General features: G+C 44.4%; 1 protein-coding gene across 1 annotated transcript in view; it reads left to right on the top strand.

Annotated features, from left to right (window-relative positions):
- The window catches only part of NFKB1 (nuclear factor kappa B subunit 1), a 216,852-nt gene that overhangs the window by 35,630 nt on the left and 164,567 nt on the right, over positions 1-16,655 (top strand). The window contains exons 2-3 of the mRNA XM_033935869.1: positions 4,548-4,596; positions 10,323-10,395. Coding sequence (XP_033791760.1) covers positions 4,555-4,596; positions 10,323-10,395 — 115 coding nt within the window. The 5' untranslated portion in view covers positions 4,548-4,554. The remainder of the gene's footprint in view (positions 1-4,547; positions 4,597-10,322; positions 10,396-16,655) is intronic.

The following is a 16,655-nucleotide window of genomic DNA, read 5'->3' as shown; positions in this document are numbered from 1 at the left end:
CTGTCTCTGCCAGTGTTTAAGTCCAAGTTAAAAGTCCACCTCTTTGAGACTGCTTTCAACTCCTAACTCTTCTCACCTTGGGTTCTGCATCTCCAACCCTATATGTCATGTCTGCCTGTCCAAGGTTAGACTGTAAGTGGAGTGGGGGAATGGCCTACTGGTTAGGGCTACACCCTCACCACACTGAGATTGCAGGTTCAAGCCCAGCACTGCTCCTTGTGACCTTGGGCAAGTCACTTAGCAGTCCATTGCTCCAGGTACATTAGCCAGATTGTGAGCCAACCGGGACAGATAGGGAAAAATACTTGAGTACCTGAATATAAACTAGTTAGGCTATGAGTGGGCTATAAAAGCAAAAATAAATAAATAAATACAAATCCGACCAGTGACTGTCTCTCCACCGGTCAGAGGTTGTAAATTTAAAAGTCATTACCAACATCTTCTCGCTCATCAAGCAGCACTATGGGGTAAAGACCTCGAACAATTGCTTGTGCCCACTACCTATGTGGAATTTAGGAAACGTCTAAAAACACATCTGTTCATGAAGTACTTAGGAAACCAACCTATACAATCTCAATCCTCAACAAATGATCGCTAGAACTATCAATAATTAAGTCTGTACTTTGTTTATTCCATTTAATCTGTAACATTTCTAATAATTGTAAACCGCATAGAACTTCACGGTCCTGCGGTATATAAACTGTTATTATTATTAAATGTCAAAATGTACAGTTCTGCATACACCTTTCAGCACTATAGAAGTGATAAATAGTAGTAGTAAATCCTGGGAATGTCCCTGAGCATCCCATGACCATATCCCTTTTGGAGAAGCACACCATAAAATTTAGCATGCATTTTATAGAATAGGGCATAAGGCAGATCCACTAATACTAATACTGACTGCCTGTTAATTGTTAATGCCTCATTAACTATTTATGTGTGGATCTGTGACTGTCCCTAAATTTGTACACTTAAACTTTGAGCAACCTATATAGAATCTGCTGAAAATCAATAGAAGACCCCCCCCCCAGTCAGTGGTATCTGTCTAGAAACAGATACTGCTATCCAAATAAGGGCCCAGACTTCTTCCTAAGAAAGAAATGCAGCAAGAATTATGAGATATATAGCAGCTTAGGTATACTGTATGGGGCTCATAATCGAAAGAGAAAAACGTCCAAAAACCGGCCTAAGTCGGCACTTGGACGATCATCAGCTAAAAACGTCTAAGTGCCGATAATAAAACCGGGATTTGGACGTATTTGGACAATAATAAAACCGGGATTTGGACAGTGTCGCTGAATGACATAGCTGAACGGGGCGTTTCAGGAGGAGTGTCGAGGGCGGGATTTGGCCGGGACATAGGCAGGCTTAGACTTAGTCGTACTGCATGTATAACCGAAAGTTATACAGCACAGCATAGACTGAACTTGTTTGTTGTGACTTAGACCATTTAAAACATGGTCTAAGTCACAAAAACCCACCTAAAGTCACCAGATAAGCACTGCAGACACAAACTACAAACTCCCACACACTACCCCAGTGATCACCGACACCCCCCCAACCCCATAAAAATTGTAATCACAAAGTTGGACAAGTTCATGCTAAACTGGTGAGACTGGATTCATTTAGAGCACTGGTCTGACCCAGCAGTGACAATTCTTATGTTCTTTAAAATTCAGCCTCCAGACCATCATCACCTGGCAGCTTGGCATAGGAAAGCCTCTGTAATCACTGCATTGATACTGAAACGTGCACTCCCCTATACACCCCCAAAACCCTTTTGTACTGGCATATAAGTGACTCCTGCAGCCATAAGGGCTATTGGGGTGGTAGATAAGTGGGTCTAGGGGATTCTGGAGGTGGTTTTGGAGGCTCACCATGACCTATAAGGGAGCTGTAGTGAGATGATGACATAGCACCCTTTTTGTGAAGTTCCCTGTAAGGCACTCCACTATTTAGGTGCCATGATTGGGTGTTCAGTCCATCACTTTGCAGACCCCTCCCACTTCCAACAAGGCTTGTTCTAGGTGTTTTTGACTTGGACGAAAAGTTGGACAAAAATGTGGTATAAAGATGGATGATTTAGCAGCTTGGACGATCAGATCGGCAGGACGTTTAGTTAGACGATTTTCGAAACGAAAAAAAATTTGAACGTATTTTTTGAAAATGTGTCCTAAGCTGTTTTTTACTTTGGACGACTTAAGACTTGTATGAAAATGGACTTAGAGACATTCCTTTCGATTATGCCCGTCCACGCTTCCAAATTTTGTAATTCCAAAGTAGGTGGAAAACTGAAAAATGAAGTCAGTAGTTCTTAACACAACTTTTCCATCATTGTTGCCTCTTGGCAGGATTAAAACAAGATTACACAATAACAGAATTTCCTAAGAAGCTGCAAGAAAACCAATAAAGGTGCAATGAGTAAAAGTTGCCTTTATTCACATGCTAGAAAATTTTGTAAAACCAGTGTAGAAGAGATAGTCTGATCTCTTGCGTGAATCATTGGGGATTACATAAATTTTTAAGCTTTCTCTGACTGATTTTAAAAATGATGCTTTGTTTCAAAAGTAACTAGAGTTGTCTGGATTAAATGTGCTTAAACTTTCAAAAGCAGACGCTTAATCTTTCAAAAAACAGACGCCTCAGCCCCACCACTCCACCGCAAATAATAGTTTAGACCGCGAGAAGCTTGATGTGGTGCTTCATCATTGGCAGTCTATTTTAATCATTCTTTTAATATATTTTTTTAGTTTATGTTAATTTTTTAATATTTGTAAATTTTTTAAACTTTTAAGAAATAAATATTTCCAAGGCTCTTCATTTCTTGAATGCCATAGTATATGCTTTAAAAATAGTAATTTTAAATTGTACTTATCTCAGCAAAAACCCAGGGAGTCAGACCCGACATGTTTCACAACCAAGTGTTTTATCAAGAGTCTCCCTGCAAGATATATAAAGAAGAAGTTGTCACATACAATTGTGCCACATCCCCCTCTAATCTAAAGTTAATCCAAAGATAGTTGAATACGTTAAACAAAATACTCGCCAAGGGTGCCGCTGTCATCCGACTCCAAGTTAGTAATGAGAAAAGATGGCGGCGGCGTCCTTGGTGTAGGATTTAAATCCTCCCTCCCGATCGCACAAGTCACCGCCCTCTGCATTCTATTGGTCTAAACTGAATTATACCGTCCCCCATTCAATTTCGATGTTTAGCCCACAGGGCTCCACAGTATCCAAAGAAAAAATAAATCTTTGTTCAAATTCATTAAGTCTAATCAAGTCCCCTCTGCCATCCCACCCATCTTGCCATCTTGCCATCAGCAATGTAGAACCAAAAATATGTTTTGTGATTCATATTTGTATTTCCCAAAGTCTGCCTCTTAAGAACATAAGAATTGCCATACTGGGGCAGACCGAAGGTCCATCAAGCCCAGTATCCTGTTTCCAAAAGTGGCCAACCCAGGCCCCAAGTACCTAGCTAGATTCCAAATAGTAAGACAGATTTTATGCTGCTTATTTTAGAAATAAGCAGTGGATTTCCCCAAACCATCTCAATAATGGTCCATGGACATCTCTTTTAGGAAATTATCCAAACCTTTTTTAAACCCTGCAAAGCTAACTCATTTCACCACATTCTCCGGCAGCAAATTTCAGAGTTTAATTACACGTTGTGTGAAGAAATACTTTCTCCAGTTTGTTTGAAATCTACTACTTAGTAGCTTCATTGCATGCTCCCTAGTCCTAATATTTTTTGAAAGAGTGAACAAGTGATTCACATCTACCCTTCCCACTCCACTCATTATTTTATAGACCTTTATGATATCTGTTCTCCAAGCTGAAGAGCCCTAGCCACTTTAGCCTTTCCTCATAGGGAAGTCGTCCCATCCTTTTTATCATTTTTATCACCCTTTTCTATACCTTTTCTAATTTTGCTATATCTTTTTTGAGATATGGCGACCAGAACTTCACACAGTATTCGAGGTGTGGCCATACCATAGAGCGATACAAGGGCATTTTAATATTTTCATCTTTGTTTTCCATACCTTTCCTGATCATTTCTAACATTCTATTTGTTTTCTTAGCCGCCACCGCACATTGAGCTGAGGGTTTCAACGTATCCTCAACAATGATACCTAGATCCTTTCCTTTTCTGGACTGTTTCTGGACCAAATTATATTTGACCTCCCTTCGATCAAATGTTTCCTGTTTTTTTAACAAAATCATCCCTAGTAAGGACTGTAAAATCTTTTCTCTGTCATATTAATAATAACCAGATGTGATATTCCAGTTTATTTAACAAAACAAAATAAGAATCAATTAACAATGTAGTAGATTTTCAAAGTTGTTGGTTTTTGTTTTTTTTACATGCATGAGAACCTCAATGTAGTGGGCACCTAAATAATAAGAAATTCATTGAGAAGCTGTTTGCCTTACTGTTCAACTGTAATGTACAGAAAATTGTTCTGAAAAATGTGACTTATTTGTAATACATTATCTGTACGTCAATAAATGAAATCATTAAACGGAATTCCCTGTTCTTGTTGCAGTTGCAAGATGGCAGAAGACATTGTATATTTGCAGGGAATTCATGATCAAGTGAGTATAACTGCTTTAAGTTATGTTGTTTTTATTTCTTCATTTCAATGACATGTGGTACTGAAAAAGGATCAAGTGGAAGACCTAAGCTTTGCATTTATTCACAGAGAAGACACAGCTCAGACAGCATCACAGCAAGGCATCATGTCCCTTATTCTAAAATTGTTTAGTCTCAGTGCTTATCCAGTCTTTTGGCCTTTCGGCCTGTACACACTCACCAATACAATAATCATCCAATTATTACTCAACATGCATTGAGAGCAGAACAAAAAATGACAGTCCCTGATATATTCCCCCCCCCCCAAAAAAAAAAAAAAAAAAAATGGAGATAAGACCTCAGTGTCTTTGGGGGTGTCTCAAAAGCTCTAACTCCCCCACAGACAAACCTGTTTCAACTCTCCGTTGAAGCAGGCAGATACATCCTCGGTCATAAAAACGCTAGATAATTTATCAAACAATCACTATAATTTCAAATCTTCAAAATCAAATATTTCAGTTCTCCATACAAAATTATCATATCGTTCAAGGGAAAAAAGCCAGCAAACATATCTGCATAAATGTCCAGCCTCCCGCAGTGCTAAGTAAAGAAGCAGAATAATCGCCAGTTGGAGCGCATACGCATAACGCCTCGATCTTCACAGCTCATAATTTCCAACCGGACCCCTGTTTTGCCAAAGCTTCATCAGGGAAGTGTTGAAACAGGCTTATCTGTTGGTGAGTTAGGGCTTTTGAGCCACCCCCAAAGACACTGAGGTCTTTTCTCCATTTTGGGGGGATACATCAAGGACTCCCTAGTCCTAGTATTTTTTGAAAGAGTGAACAAGTGATTCACATCTACCCTTCCCACTCCACTCATTATTTTATAGACCTTTATGATATCTGTTCTCCAAGCTGAAGAGCCCTAGCCACTTTAGCCTTTCCTCATAGGGAAGTCGTCCCATCCTTTTTCTCATTTTTATCAACCTTTTCTGTACCTTTTCTAATTTTGCTATATCTTTTTTGAGATATGGCGACCAGAACTTCACACAGTATTCGAGGTGTGGCCATACCATAGAGCGATACAAGGGCATTATAATATTTTCATCTTTGTTTTCTACATTCGGGCAAGAGGGATCCCAAGACCTCTTGCCCCGGCGGCACCCTGAACCCCGATTACGTTCTGGGCAAGAGGGAGCCCAAGCCCTCTTGCCCTGCGATCCCCAACCCCCCCCCCTCCTGCTGAGTCCGATGGGGCCAGGAGGGAGTCAAAGCCCCCCTCCCCCCCATGATCTGGCCAGGAGAGAGCCCAAGCCCTCCTGGCCCAGCGACACCTCCTAACCCTCACCCCCCACTAAAATACGGGCAGGAGGGATCCCAGGCCCTCCTGCCCTCGACGTAACCCCCCCCACGACTGCCCCCCCCGAACCCCTGATCGCCCCCCTGCCAACCCGCAAGCCCCCCGCTGACCCCATGACCCCCCCCACCTCCCCTCCCCGTACCTTAAAATTGTTGGTTGGACGGTCGTCGGATGTCATCGGGGAACGTCGGGGCTTGGGCTCCCTCTTGTCCCGAACGTAGTCGGGGGGGGGGGGTCGGTGCCACAGGGCAAGAGGGCTTGGGCTCCCTCTTGCCCCGATGTGTGTGGGGGGGTGATGTATCGCGGCAGGAGAGATGCCTCATCTCCCCTACCACGATGGCATCTCTCCTGCCGCGTGTCGCAGCAGTTCGGGTAGAGGAGTGATGGCATCGTGGTAGGGGAGGTGAGGCATCTCTCCTGCCGCAATCATTGCTGTAGGGGGTAGGCAGGTTGCTGGAGCCCCTGAGCTGATCGCAGCAGCCACGATCAGCTCAGCGGCCCCTTTTTCGGCACTTAGACCTGTTTTGACTTTGTCTAAGTCAAAACATATAAGTGCCGACTAGGCAACCTGCCTAAGGTTTTGGTTATACCTGCTGCATGCCTAGGTGTAGGTCGGCCCACCTCCCGCCCTTTCCCCTCCTCTAAACATGCCTCTTTTCTCTCTGTGCGTTTAGTAGCAGGGGAAAGGCCTAAGCTGGTTTTAGATACGTCTAAAACAGCGGTCTCAAACACGCGGCTCACGGGCCGCATGTGGCTCTCCAGGTTTTAATTGCGGCCCGTGGTCTGGACTGGATCATTCTCTTCCTTTTGGAGCAGCAGCGTATCTGGCCGGCTCGTTCGTTCAAAGCCGCGGGTTGGCGGCTCCTTGCGCTATCCACTCCTGAATCGGAAGCCTCTCTGACATCACAACATCAGAGAGGCTTCAGACGCAGGCGCAGATCTCGCAAGGAGCTGCTACCCGCGGCTTTGAACTGGACGAGCCAGCCAGACACGCTGCTGCTCCAGTGGCGTACCAAGGGGGGGGGGGGGCGGTCCGCACAGCTGGCCACCTTCCACTGTTCTCCCTAGAGTGCGGCTCGTCTAGAGCAGTGGTGCCCAACCTGCTTCCCTTCCCTTCTCACCGCTGCCATCGGGGAACAGGCCGGCACCGTGTTCTTTGATCTCCCTGCTTCTCTCGCTGCCCGATGTCAATTCTGACGTCGAGAGGACGTTCTGGCTAGCCAATCGCTGCCTGGCTGCCCGGAACGTCCTTTCCGATGTTAGAATTGATGTCGGGCGGCGAGAGTTGGTCGGCTCCGTGGAGAAGAGAAGTAGGGAGATCTTGGCCTGTTCCCGATGGCGGCAGCAGCAGCAGCCTATTCCCTGGCAGGAAGGGCAGGAAGGCAGGGGAGGGCAGGGAGGAAGAAAGAAAGAAGGGGGGGACAGGGAGCCAAAAACAAAGCAAAAAATGGGACACGGAATCAGAGAAAGACAGACATAGAGAAAGAAAGAAAAAGTTGGGGGAGGGAATGAGGTCTGGAGGAGAGGAAGCATACAGGAGGCTGAAAGAAGGGAAGAATGAGAGTACCCAAGAAAGGGACTTGGGGGTGATGGTGGACATGACAATGAAGCCGACAGCACAGTGCGCAGCTGCCGCTAAGAGAGCGAATAGAATGCTAGGTATAATCAAGAAAGGTATTACAACCAGAATGAAAGAAGTTATCCTGCCGCTGTATCGGGCAATGGTGCGTCCACATCTTGAATACTGCATCCAGTATTGGTCACCGTACCTTAAGAAGGATATGGCATTACTCGAGAGAGTTCAGAGGAGAGCGACACGACTGATTAAGGGGATGGAAAGCCTTTCATACGCTGAGAGATTGGAAAAACTGGGACTCTTTTCCCTGGAAAAGAGAAGATTAAGAGGGGATATGATAGAGACTTACAAGATCATGAAGGGCATAGAGAGAGTAGAGAGGGACAGATTCTTCAAACTTTCAGAAAATAAAAAAACAAGAGGGCATTCGGAAAAGTTGAAAGGGGGCAAATTCAAAACAAATGCTAGGAAGTTCTTCTTTACACAACGTGTGGTGGACACCTGGAATACAATTCCAGAGGACGTTATGGGGCAGAGTACGGTGCTGGGGTTTAAGAAAGGATTAGACAAATTCCTGCTGGAAAAGGGGATAGAGGGGTATAGATAGAAATTTACTGCACAGGTCCTGGACCTGTTGGGCCGCCGCGTGAGCGGACTGCTGGGCGCGATGGACCTCAGGTCTGACCCAGCGGAGGCATTTCTTATGTTCTTATGTTCTTAAGAAATATTGGATGCACAGTCAGAAGAATAAAGTGCAACCAGAGACTGATGAAATTACCAAACAAAGGTAGGAAAATGATTTTATTTTCAATTTAGTGATTGAAATGTGCCAGTTTTGAGAAAGAAAAGATATTAAACTTTAAATGTGAGTGCTGCAGAAAAAATAGAGTACTTGGAGGGCCGCAGAAAAAATAGTTAATGTCTTATTAAAGAAATGACAATTTTGCATAAGGTAAAACTCTTTATAGTTTATATATCTTTCCTTTTAACTGTTAAATGAAAGTTTTATAAACTATAAAGAGTTTAACCTCATGCAAAATTGTCATTTATTTAATAAGACATTAACTATTTTTTTCTGCGGCCCTCCAAGTACCTACAAATCCAAAATGTGGCCCCGCAAAGGGTTTGAGTTTGAGACCACTGGTCTAAAACCAGCTTTGATTATGAGTACTTGGAAGATCAGGCTTTTTGATCGTCCAAGTAGCCATTTAGGCCACTTTTTAGACATTTTTTTTTTTTTGATTATGAACCCCATAGTGTTTAGAATTATTTATTTATAAAAATTAATGTAATGTAGTTTTTTAAAAGATAGAGAATTAAACATTTGATTTATCTATATTGGTAGGGAGGTGGGGTAATAGCCAGTGATGTTATAAGGAGATAAGAGAGCAATGTGTTTCTCTCTTTAAGTAATCCCATTTTGGGAAACATGTTCTCATAAGTCTGAGGCTTGTCCCCATTAGAAGTTAATTAATGTAATGTGATTAAAAGTCAACAGTTATACTATTAAATCCAATTATTTAAGTAGTGAATTTAATTAAAAAGTTGGAATATAGAAGTAGTGTCCATTTTTTATATTGTGCAAATGGTTTTCAATAGTTTCATATTTTGTGTATATTAAAAATTAACCATATGTATTCTCTGTAGGCCACACATGCCACTAACCATTTCGTTTAGGCCTGTTATTTAGCAGGCCTGAACTAACGGCCTCTTTTACAAAGCCACGCGGCAACAGCCCCGAAGCCCTTTAAATCTCTATGGGTTTCGGGGCCGTTAGCGCACTGCATCCGCTAGCGTGGCTTTGTAAAAGAGGGCGTAAATGTATAGTTTGTTGGGATAGCAGCTGAAAATCACTGCTATCCTGATAATACTGATGTGCCATCTTGTTTCCATCCCTCCACTATAAGGATAGTGATGGAGTAGAAATTTTCAAATATCCGCTATGGGGACAATTCTATAATTGGGCATCTGGTAGGAACCTGTTGCATAAATTAGGTGGGAGCACCTGTGCCAGCCATAGAGTTGGAGTTTGTGCTTAAGTGCCGGAGATATATGTGCAACTTATATTAATCTATAAATTGTGCATTTATGTCCCGCCCGTGCCCTACCCAGACTCTGCTTAAGTGTATGCCTCTCTGTAAAATAAAAATAGTAACATAGAAGCCAAACTTCTGTTAGCAGCGATCAGTGTTTTGCTGACTGCCACTGAAGTTAAACTTGGAAATGCATTGTTGGGCCGTGTCCAGGCTATGGCATTGCATTTCCGGATAGAGGAAGTCAGCTAAAACATGGCCAATTGAGTGCGATATTTGGTACTTAACCAGCTATGAAGACCAGTGTAAAGACAGGACTGCATTTAAGTGGTCTTTTTTATGCAGTTATCTTAACTGTTATTTTTTTGGGGGGGGAACCACTGCACTTTGCTTAGTAGTGTTGGCACTGCCGTTGGGGGGATGTTGGGGGAAAACCCCCATTATAGAGGAAACAGGCTTTTTCTCTATTTTTTAGGGAAAAAGTTCAGTTTCCTCTGTAATGTGGGGGAGTTCCCCCCACACACCCCCTCAAAGCACCCTCGGAGCGCTTTCAAATTGAGTTGAAATCCGGCGCGCTGATGTCCTGCACGCGATTGTCGACCCAGCTTTGTCTGCGTGCGATTGTCTCACGCAGTTTTGACATGTCACCCTTTTGATATATATATATTTTTTACACCTTGCTTTGGTGGATAATTTTTCTGCACATAGTAATTGTTTTATGTTCTGTATCACTCTTGAAAATGTGTTTTAAGTAAATGTGAACTCTTTTTTTGCCCTGCAGATATTCTCAACAGAGTCATTTAGTATGGGAATGAGCACGCTGTTTTCGGCATCTGACCCATCTCTACGGACTGGTAAGAAGCACTGGATATTGCCCATATCTGTCTTCTCATAGTGGCATAAAACTATTGCTTTTGCTGTTGCTTGTGCTCTTCTAGCTGGATCTCTTTTTATTATCTTTTTTTTTGCTTAGGAAGAACACTTTATTACAGTTTCACAACATCAATTGGGTCAATTTCAAACAAGCCGTCTGGACGTCTGCTACAGTGGCTGATATAGATATATAAATCAAGGGCTCCTTTTACTAAGCTGCGATAGCGTTTTTAGCGCACGCAGAATTTTAGCGCGCGCTAAACCCATGCTACGCAGCTACAACTAACACCAACTCAATGCTGGCGTTAGCGTCTAGCGTGCGCTAAAACCGCTATTGCAGCTTAGTAAAAGGAGCCCTAAGCGTATTTTTAGCAGTGTTGCAGGAGGGTGGATCGGTAACAAAGCACCTTCCTTTAAGCACCCTGATGCTGTGCAGTGAGAGCCTATCTTTTGCGTGGATCTATGCACCCAGATTCCATTGTAGAATACTAGTGTAAACAGGAAAAACAGTGGGACTGGACATAAAGCTTTCCACAAGAGCCAGTGGGATGAAGTCAATGATGTTTGTTTCAGTCCAAATTATACAGTAGTGAAGACCCGACGCAGCATCTTTGTTTCGGCGTAACAAAACGCCTGCATCAGGGGTCACTGAACATCTCTGAAAATGGCATCACTCTTATAAAAGAAGATAAAACATCAATCACATCGAAAGCGCACCGTGGATACACTCGAGTGGCTATGTAAACAAATGTACATAAGAAATTTATTTATGCTCTTCCACAGACAAATGTAGAAAAATAACAGGAAAACTTTCCTTTACTCATTGTTCAAAGATCAGTACTTGGATAGTCTGAGGCTTTTTCTTTTGCATGTTATAATCATTCTGGGTGCAGAGCGGATTGTCTTTAATGGAGTGATTTTTGTTGTTTGACTATTCATCTTTCCATTCCTCATTTTTTGAGTATTGTGAATACTAGTGTAAGGTCAAACAAAAAGAAACCAACAATAACTGCAGAAGGGATAGCAACGCAAAAACAAAAACAAAACTGCAGGAAGCGTACAAGGTGCAGGAATTTTATTCAAATAAAAATGTAAAAATCAATAAAAACAATGATAAAAATCCAGACCGGACCCAACACAGTCCGTATTTCAAAACATAATAATAATAACTTTATTCTTTTATACCGCCATAACCAAAAGTTCTAGGCGGTTTACACTAAAAAGAGCTGGACAATCAGTGAAATGCAATAATACAGTAAGAACATAAGAACATAAGAACATAAGAAGTTGCCTCCGCTGAGTCAGACCATAGGTCCATCCTGCCCAGCGGTCCGCTCCCGCGGCGGCCCATCAGGCCCACTGCCTGAGCAATGGTCTATACCTATCTATACCCCCCAATCCCTATCTATACCCCCCAATCCCTTTTTCTTCTAGAAATCTATCCAAACCTTCTTTGAAACCATTTAATGTTTTCTTGTCTACAACAGCCTCTGGAAGCGCGTTCCATATATCCACCACCCTTTGAGTGAAAAAGAACTTCCTAGCATTTGTTCTAAACCTGTCCCCTTTCAATTTCTCCGAGTGCCCCCTTGTACTTGTGGTGCCCCTTAATTTGAAAAATCTGTCCCTGTCTACTTTTTCTATGCCCTTCAGGATCTTGAAGGTTTCTATCATGTCTCCTCTAAGTCTTCGCTTCTCCAGGGAGAAAAGTCCCAACTGCTTCAATCTATCGGTATATGGGAGATTTTCCATTCCCTTTATCAGTTTAGTTGCTCTTCTTTGTACTCCCTCGAGTACCGCCATGTCTTTCTTGAGGTACGGCGACCAGTACTGAACACAGTACTCCAGATGCGGCCGTACCATTGCACGATACAGCGGCATGATGACCTCCTTCGTCCTGGTCGTAATACCCTTCTTAATGATACCCAACATTCTGTTTGCTTTCCTAGAGGCTGTGGCGCATTGCGCCGATGCCTTCAGTGTTGCGTCTACCATCACTCCCAGGTCTCTCTCCAGGTTACTAACCCCTAGTGGTGTTCCCCCCATTTTGTATGTGAACATCGGGTTCTTTTTCCCTACGTGCATGACCTTGCATTTCCCCACGTTGAAACTCATCTGCCATTTTTCGGCCCACTTTTCCAGCTGCGTTAGATCCTTTTGGAGATCTTCGCAGTCTTCCCTGGTTTGAGCCCTGCTGTATAGTTTGGTGTCATCTGCAAATTTAATGACTTCACACTTAGTTCCCGCCTCTAGGTCGTTTATGTAGATATTGAACAGGAGCGGTCCCAGCACCGACCCCTGCGGAACTCCGCTCGTGACACCTTTCCAGTCTGAGTAGTGGCCCTTTACGCCAACCCTCTGCTTTCTGTTTGCCAGCCAGTTTTTGATCCATTGGTGGATCTCCTCTTGTACCCCGTGGCTCCATAACTTTTTAAGCAGTCTCTCGTGTGGCACCTTGTCGAAGGCTTTTTGGAAGTCGAGGTAAATGATGTCTATAGAGTCCCCTTTATCCACCTGGCTGTTCACTCCCTCAAAGAAGTACAATAAGTTTGTGAGGCATGACCTACCCTTACAGAAGCCAAATATTTTACAAATATTTGTAAAATAGAATTTCAGTACTAAAACTCTCATTAAGTAATAAACTTAGAGGGGCATAATAAAAAATAACGTCTAAGTCCCCTTTTGGCCTAAGGTCTTAAACGTTGAAGCAGGGAAAATGTCCATTATAAAAAAAAAATCCAAAAGGAGGTCTTTTTTGATAATGGTCTGCCTCTACGTTCAGCTCTTTAAATGCCCAGACCACCACTACGTCTACACTAACACCATATAATCAACCTAAAAAAAGCCTAACTTCCAAACGCCCAAAACAAGAGCTTTTAGGCGAATGAGGAGCCAGTCCTTCGCCTAAAAGCTGGATTCTGTAACCGGTGTATGTCAAAAACAACACCGGTTACAGAATCCCCCCCCCTACAATGATCCGGGCAGGAGGGAGGCCAAGCCCTTCTGGCCTGCGACACCCCAACTCCCCAACTACATTCGGGGCAAGAGGGAGCCCAAGACCTCTTTTCCCGGCGGCACCCTGAACTCCGATTACGTTCCGGGCAAGAGGGAGCCCAAGTACTCTTGCCCTGCGATCCCCAACCCCCCCCACCCACCCCCCGCTGAGTCCAATGGGGCCAGGAGGGAGCCCAAGCCCTCCTGGCCCAGCGATCTCCAGCCCCCCTCCCCCCCATGATCCGGCCAGGAGAGAGCCCAAGCCCTCCTGGCCCAGCGACACCCCCTAACCCCCACCCCCCCACTAAAATACGGGAAGGAGGGATCCCAGGCCCTCCTGCCCTCGACACATTCCCCCCCACGACCGGCCCCCCCAATCGCCCCCCCCACCGACCTGCGACCCCCCTGCTGACTCTCATGACCCCACCACCTCCCCTCCCTGTACCTTAAAATTGTTGGTTGGACGGACGGGTGCCAAGCCCATCTCCGGAATGGCTGGCCTTAGGGCCTGATTGGCCCAGGTGGCTCAAACCCCACTCACAGGTGGGGCTTGAGGCGCCTGGGCCAACCAGAATCGGCCCAGTTGACTTAGGCCCCTCCTGTGGGTGGGGCCTTAGGCACATGGGCCAGTTGGGTTGCTGAATACATTTACCTAACCAAGATTGTTACCTACCAGCTTGAAATGCTAGGGTCCTATCTAAGAAGGTCTTATATCTATACCCATTAATTTTTGGATAAGCAAATAAGTAGAAGTTTCTAGTTTCTCTTGATGGTCTATGCAATACAAAATGAGGAAAAAGGTAAGCTGGAGACAATCCCGATATCAGCTTAAAGAAGATAGAGGAAAATTTGAATAATACTCTTGCCTCCAAAGGCAGCCAATGAAGTAAACGATAATATGGACTAATATGGTCGTTCTTTTTTAAACCAAAAATCACTTCTTCCTCAGTGGTCCAGGTTGTTCAATATATTAATGTTGAAGAACCGTTGGATAAAAATAACAAAGAATCGTAGGAATCCTCCTGTGATTATGCTGCTCAGAGAAACGCTGATCCAGCAGTTCTTGAATATTAATATACTGAACTACCTAGACCCCCTGAGGAAGAAGTGCTTTTTGAAACACGGACCGTGTTGGATCCAGTATGTCCTATATCAAGAATCAATGTCTGGATTTTTATCATTGTTATTATTGGTTTTTACATTTTTATTTGAATAAAATTCCTGCACCTTGAACACTTCCTGCAGTTTTGTTTTTGTTTTCGAATACTAGTGTAACCCAGCATTGGCATATGTATCCTTACCCGGTGTAATTGCGGACACCTAAATACAGAAAGTATGTGTATAACTTACTGCATTCTGTAAGTTGCATGAGTGAGTGGAAGCCCCACCCATTCTGTTCCATATGAACATCTCCCTTGCATTTACACACTATGCCATACCACATAGTTGATTTATGTACTCAAGTGATTATTTCCCTGTACATTTACACATGCAAGTGGCGCATAGCTGAAAGCGCTTTATTATAGAATTGTTCTAATGACATACCCCAAAGAAAACACATGCACTTATGCGCCTACTCAATATATGAGTATGGAGATGCTGATACTGAGCATCTATAATTGAAAATAATTTATTTATTTATAAAGTTTCTAATTCACTTAAACCTAAGTGGTTTACAAAATACAGTCAAACCTCGGTTTGCGAGTAACGCGATTTGCGAGTGTTGTGCAAGACGAGAAAACACTCTTGCGAATCGTGCCTCACAAACCGAGCGTTGACTCAATTTGCAAGCCCCCACCCCTGAGAACTGACATCGCCCACCCAAACCCAAACCGCAATCTGGCACCGGCACCGGCACGCAGCACCAACCCACAGGATGTGCCGATGCTGTAAGAGCCTGCCACTTATCTCTGCTGGGCTGGACCTTGAGCATCTACGCATGCTGAAGGCCTTCTGGCTCCCGCTCTCTCCAAGATTCTAATGAGATTCTCGTAAAGAGCGGGAGCCAGAAGGCCTTGAGCATGCGCAGATGCTCAAGGCCCAGCCTAGCAGAGATCAGCGGCAGGCTCTTCCGGCACCGGCACGTTCTGTGGGTTGGTGCTGCATGCCGGTGCCAGATCGCGGTGTGGGTTTGGGCGGGCGATGCCAGTTCTCAGGGATGGGGGCTCGTGGGCGGAGGGGGCGATGCCAGTTCTCAGGGGTGAGGTGGAAGTGTGCCAGTGGCCTCGGGGGTGTGGTCTTTTTGGGATGTGGTGGGGTGGGGTGAAAGCGAGCAGTGTTGGTGGCCTTGGGCGGGGTTGTCTGTTTTTGGGATGTGGAACCAATCATCTGAGTTTCCCTTACTTCCTAAGGGGAAACTCACTTTGATATTCGAGCACTTTGGTTTACGAGTATGCTTCTGGAATGAATTATGCTCGCAAACCAAGGTTCCACTTCTTAGGTGCGATTCTACAAAAGATAGACGCCTAGCAGTCAGGTAGGTGTGTTTAGGGGTGGAGAGTGATTTAGGCGCTGCTAGGCGTGATTCTGTAAAGGAGTTAGGTGCTTATAGTGTAAAGCCATGGCCTACATTACAGGCGCCTAAGTTTTAAGATTTTCCTGAGTTCTTCATTTCATATTGTCCAGATTTATGAACTGGGAATCAAATTCTACTCAAGTTACTTGCTAGTCCCCTGAGGAAGGCACATCCGAAACTGACTGGGATCCTAGTCAGGACGTCACCTATTTGGTTTCCCAATCAAGTAGCCATATCTGGATTTCACTGGACGTATTCTAATTTATGGACTTGATTTAAGTAAATGTAACATTTCTGGTGGTTTAGACCACAGTTCTTCAACTGCCGGTCCGCGGACCGGTGCCGGTCCGCAGAAAATTCCTGCCGGTCCGCGCAGGACCGGTGAGATCAACTTCTTCAATTTCCTGCCGGTCCGCGCAGGACCGGCAAGATCGAGGAGCTGCCATTCGCGCAGGGCCGGAGACATAATAGGGAGCCTCACACTGTGCTTTATCCCCTCCCAGCAGCTCTCCTTACAAACGCAGCGATTCAAAAAGGAAGCCTTGGAGCTTTTGCTGAGTCGGGCCGCCTCTGATGATGCAACTTCCGCTTTCCTCAGAGGCGGTGCGACCCAACAAAGGACCTGAGGCTGCCTTACTGAATCGCAGCGCTGGCAAGGAGAGTTGCTGGGAGGGGAGAAAGCTGCTGGGCATGGTGGAAAAAAAAAGGGGACAGTTGTTACTGGACCTGGAG

Source organism: Geotrypetes seraphini, chromosome 1, assembly GCF_902459505.1.
Source record: "Geotrypetes seraphini chromosome 1, aGeoSer1.1, whole genome shotgun sequence".
In the NCBI taxonomy this organism is placed as follows: Eukaryota; Metazoa; Chordata; class Amphibia; order Gymnophiona; family Dermophiidae; genus Geotrypetes; species Geotrypetes seraphini.
The sequence above is the reverse complement of the archived record's forward strand: the minus strand, read 5'-3'. Positions and strand labels throughout refer to the sequence as shown.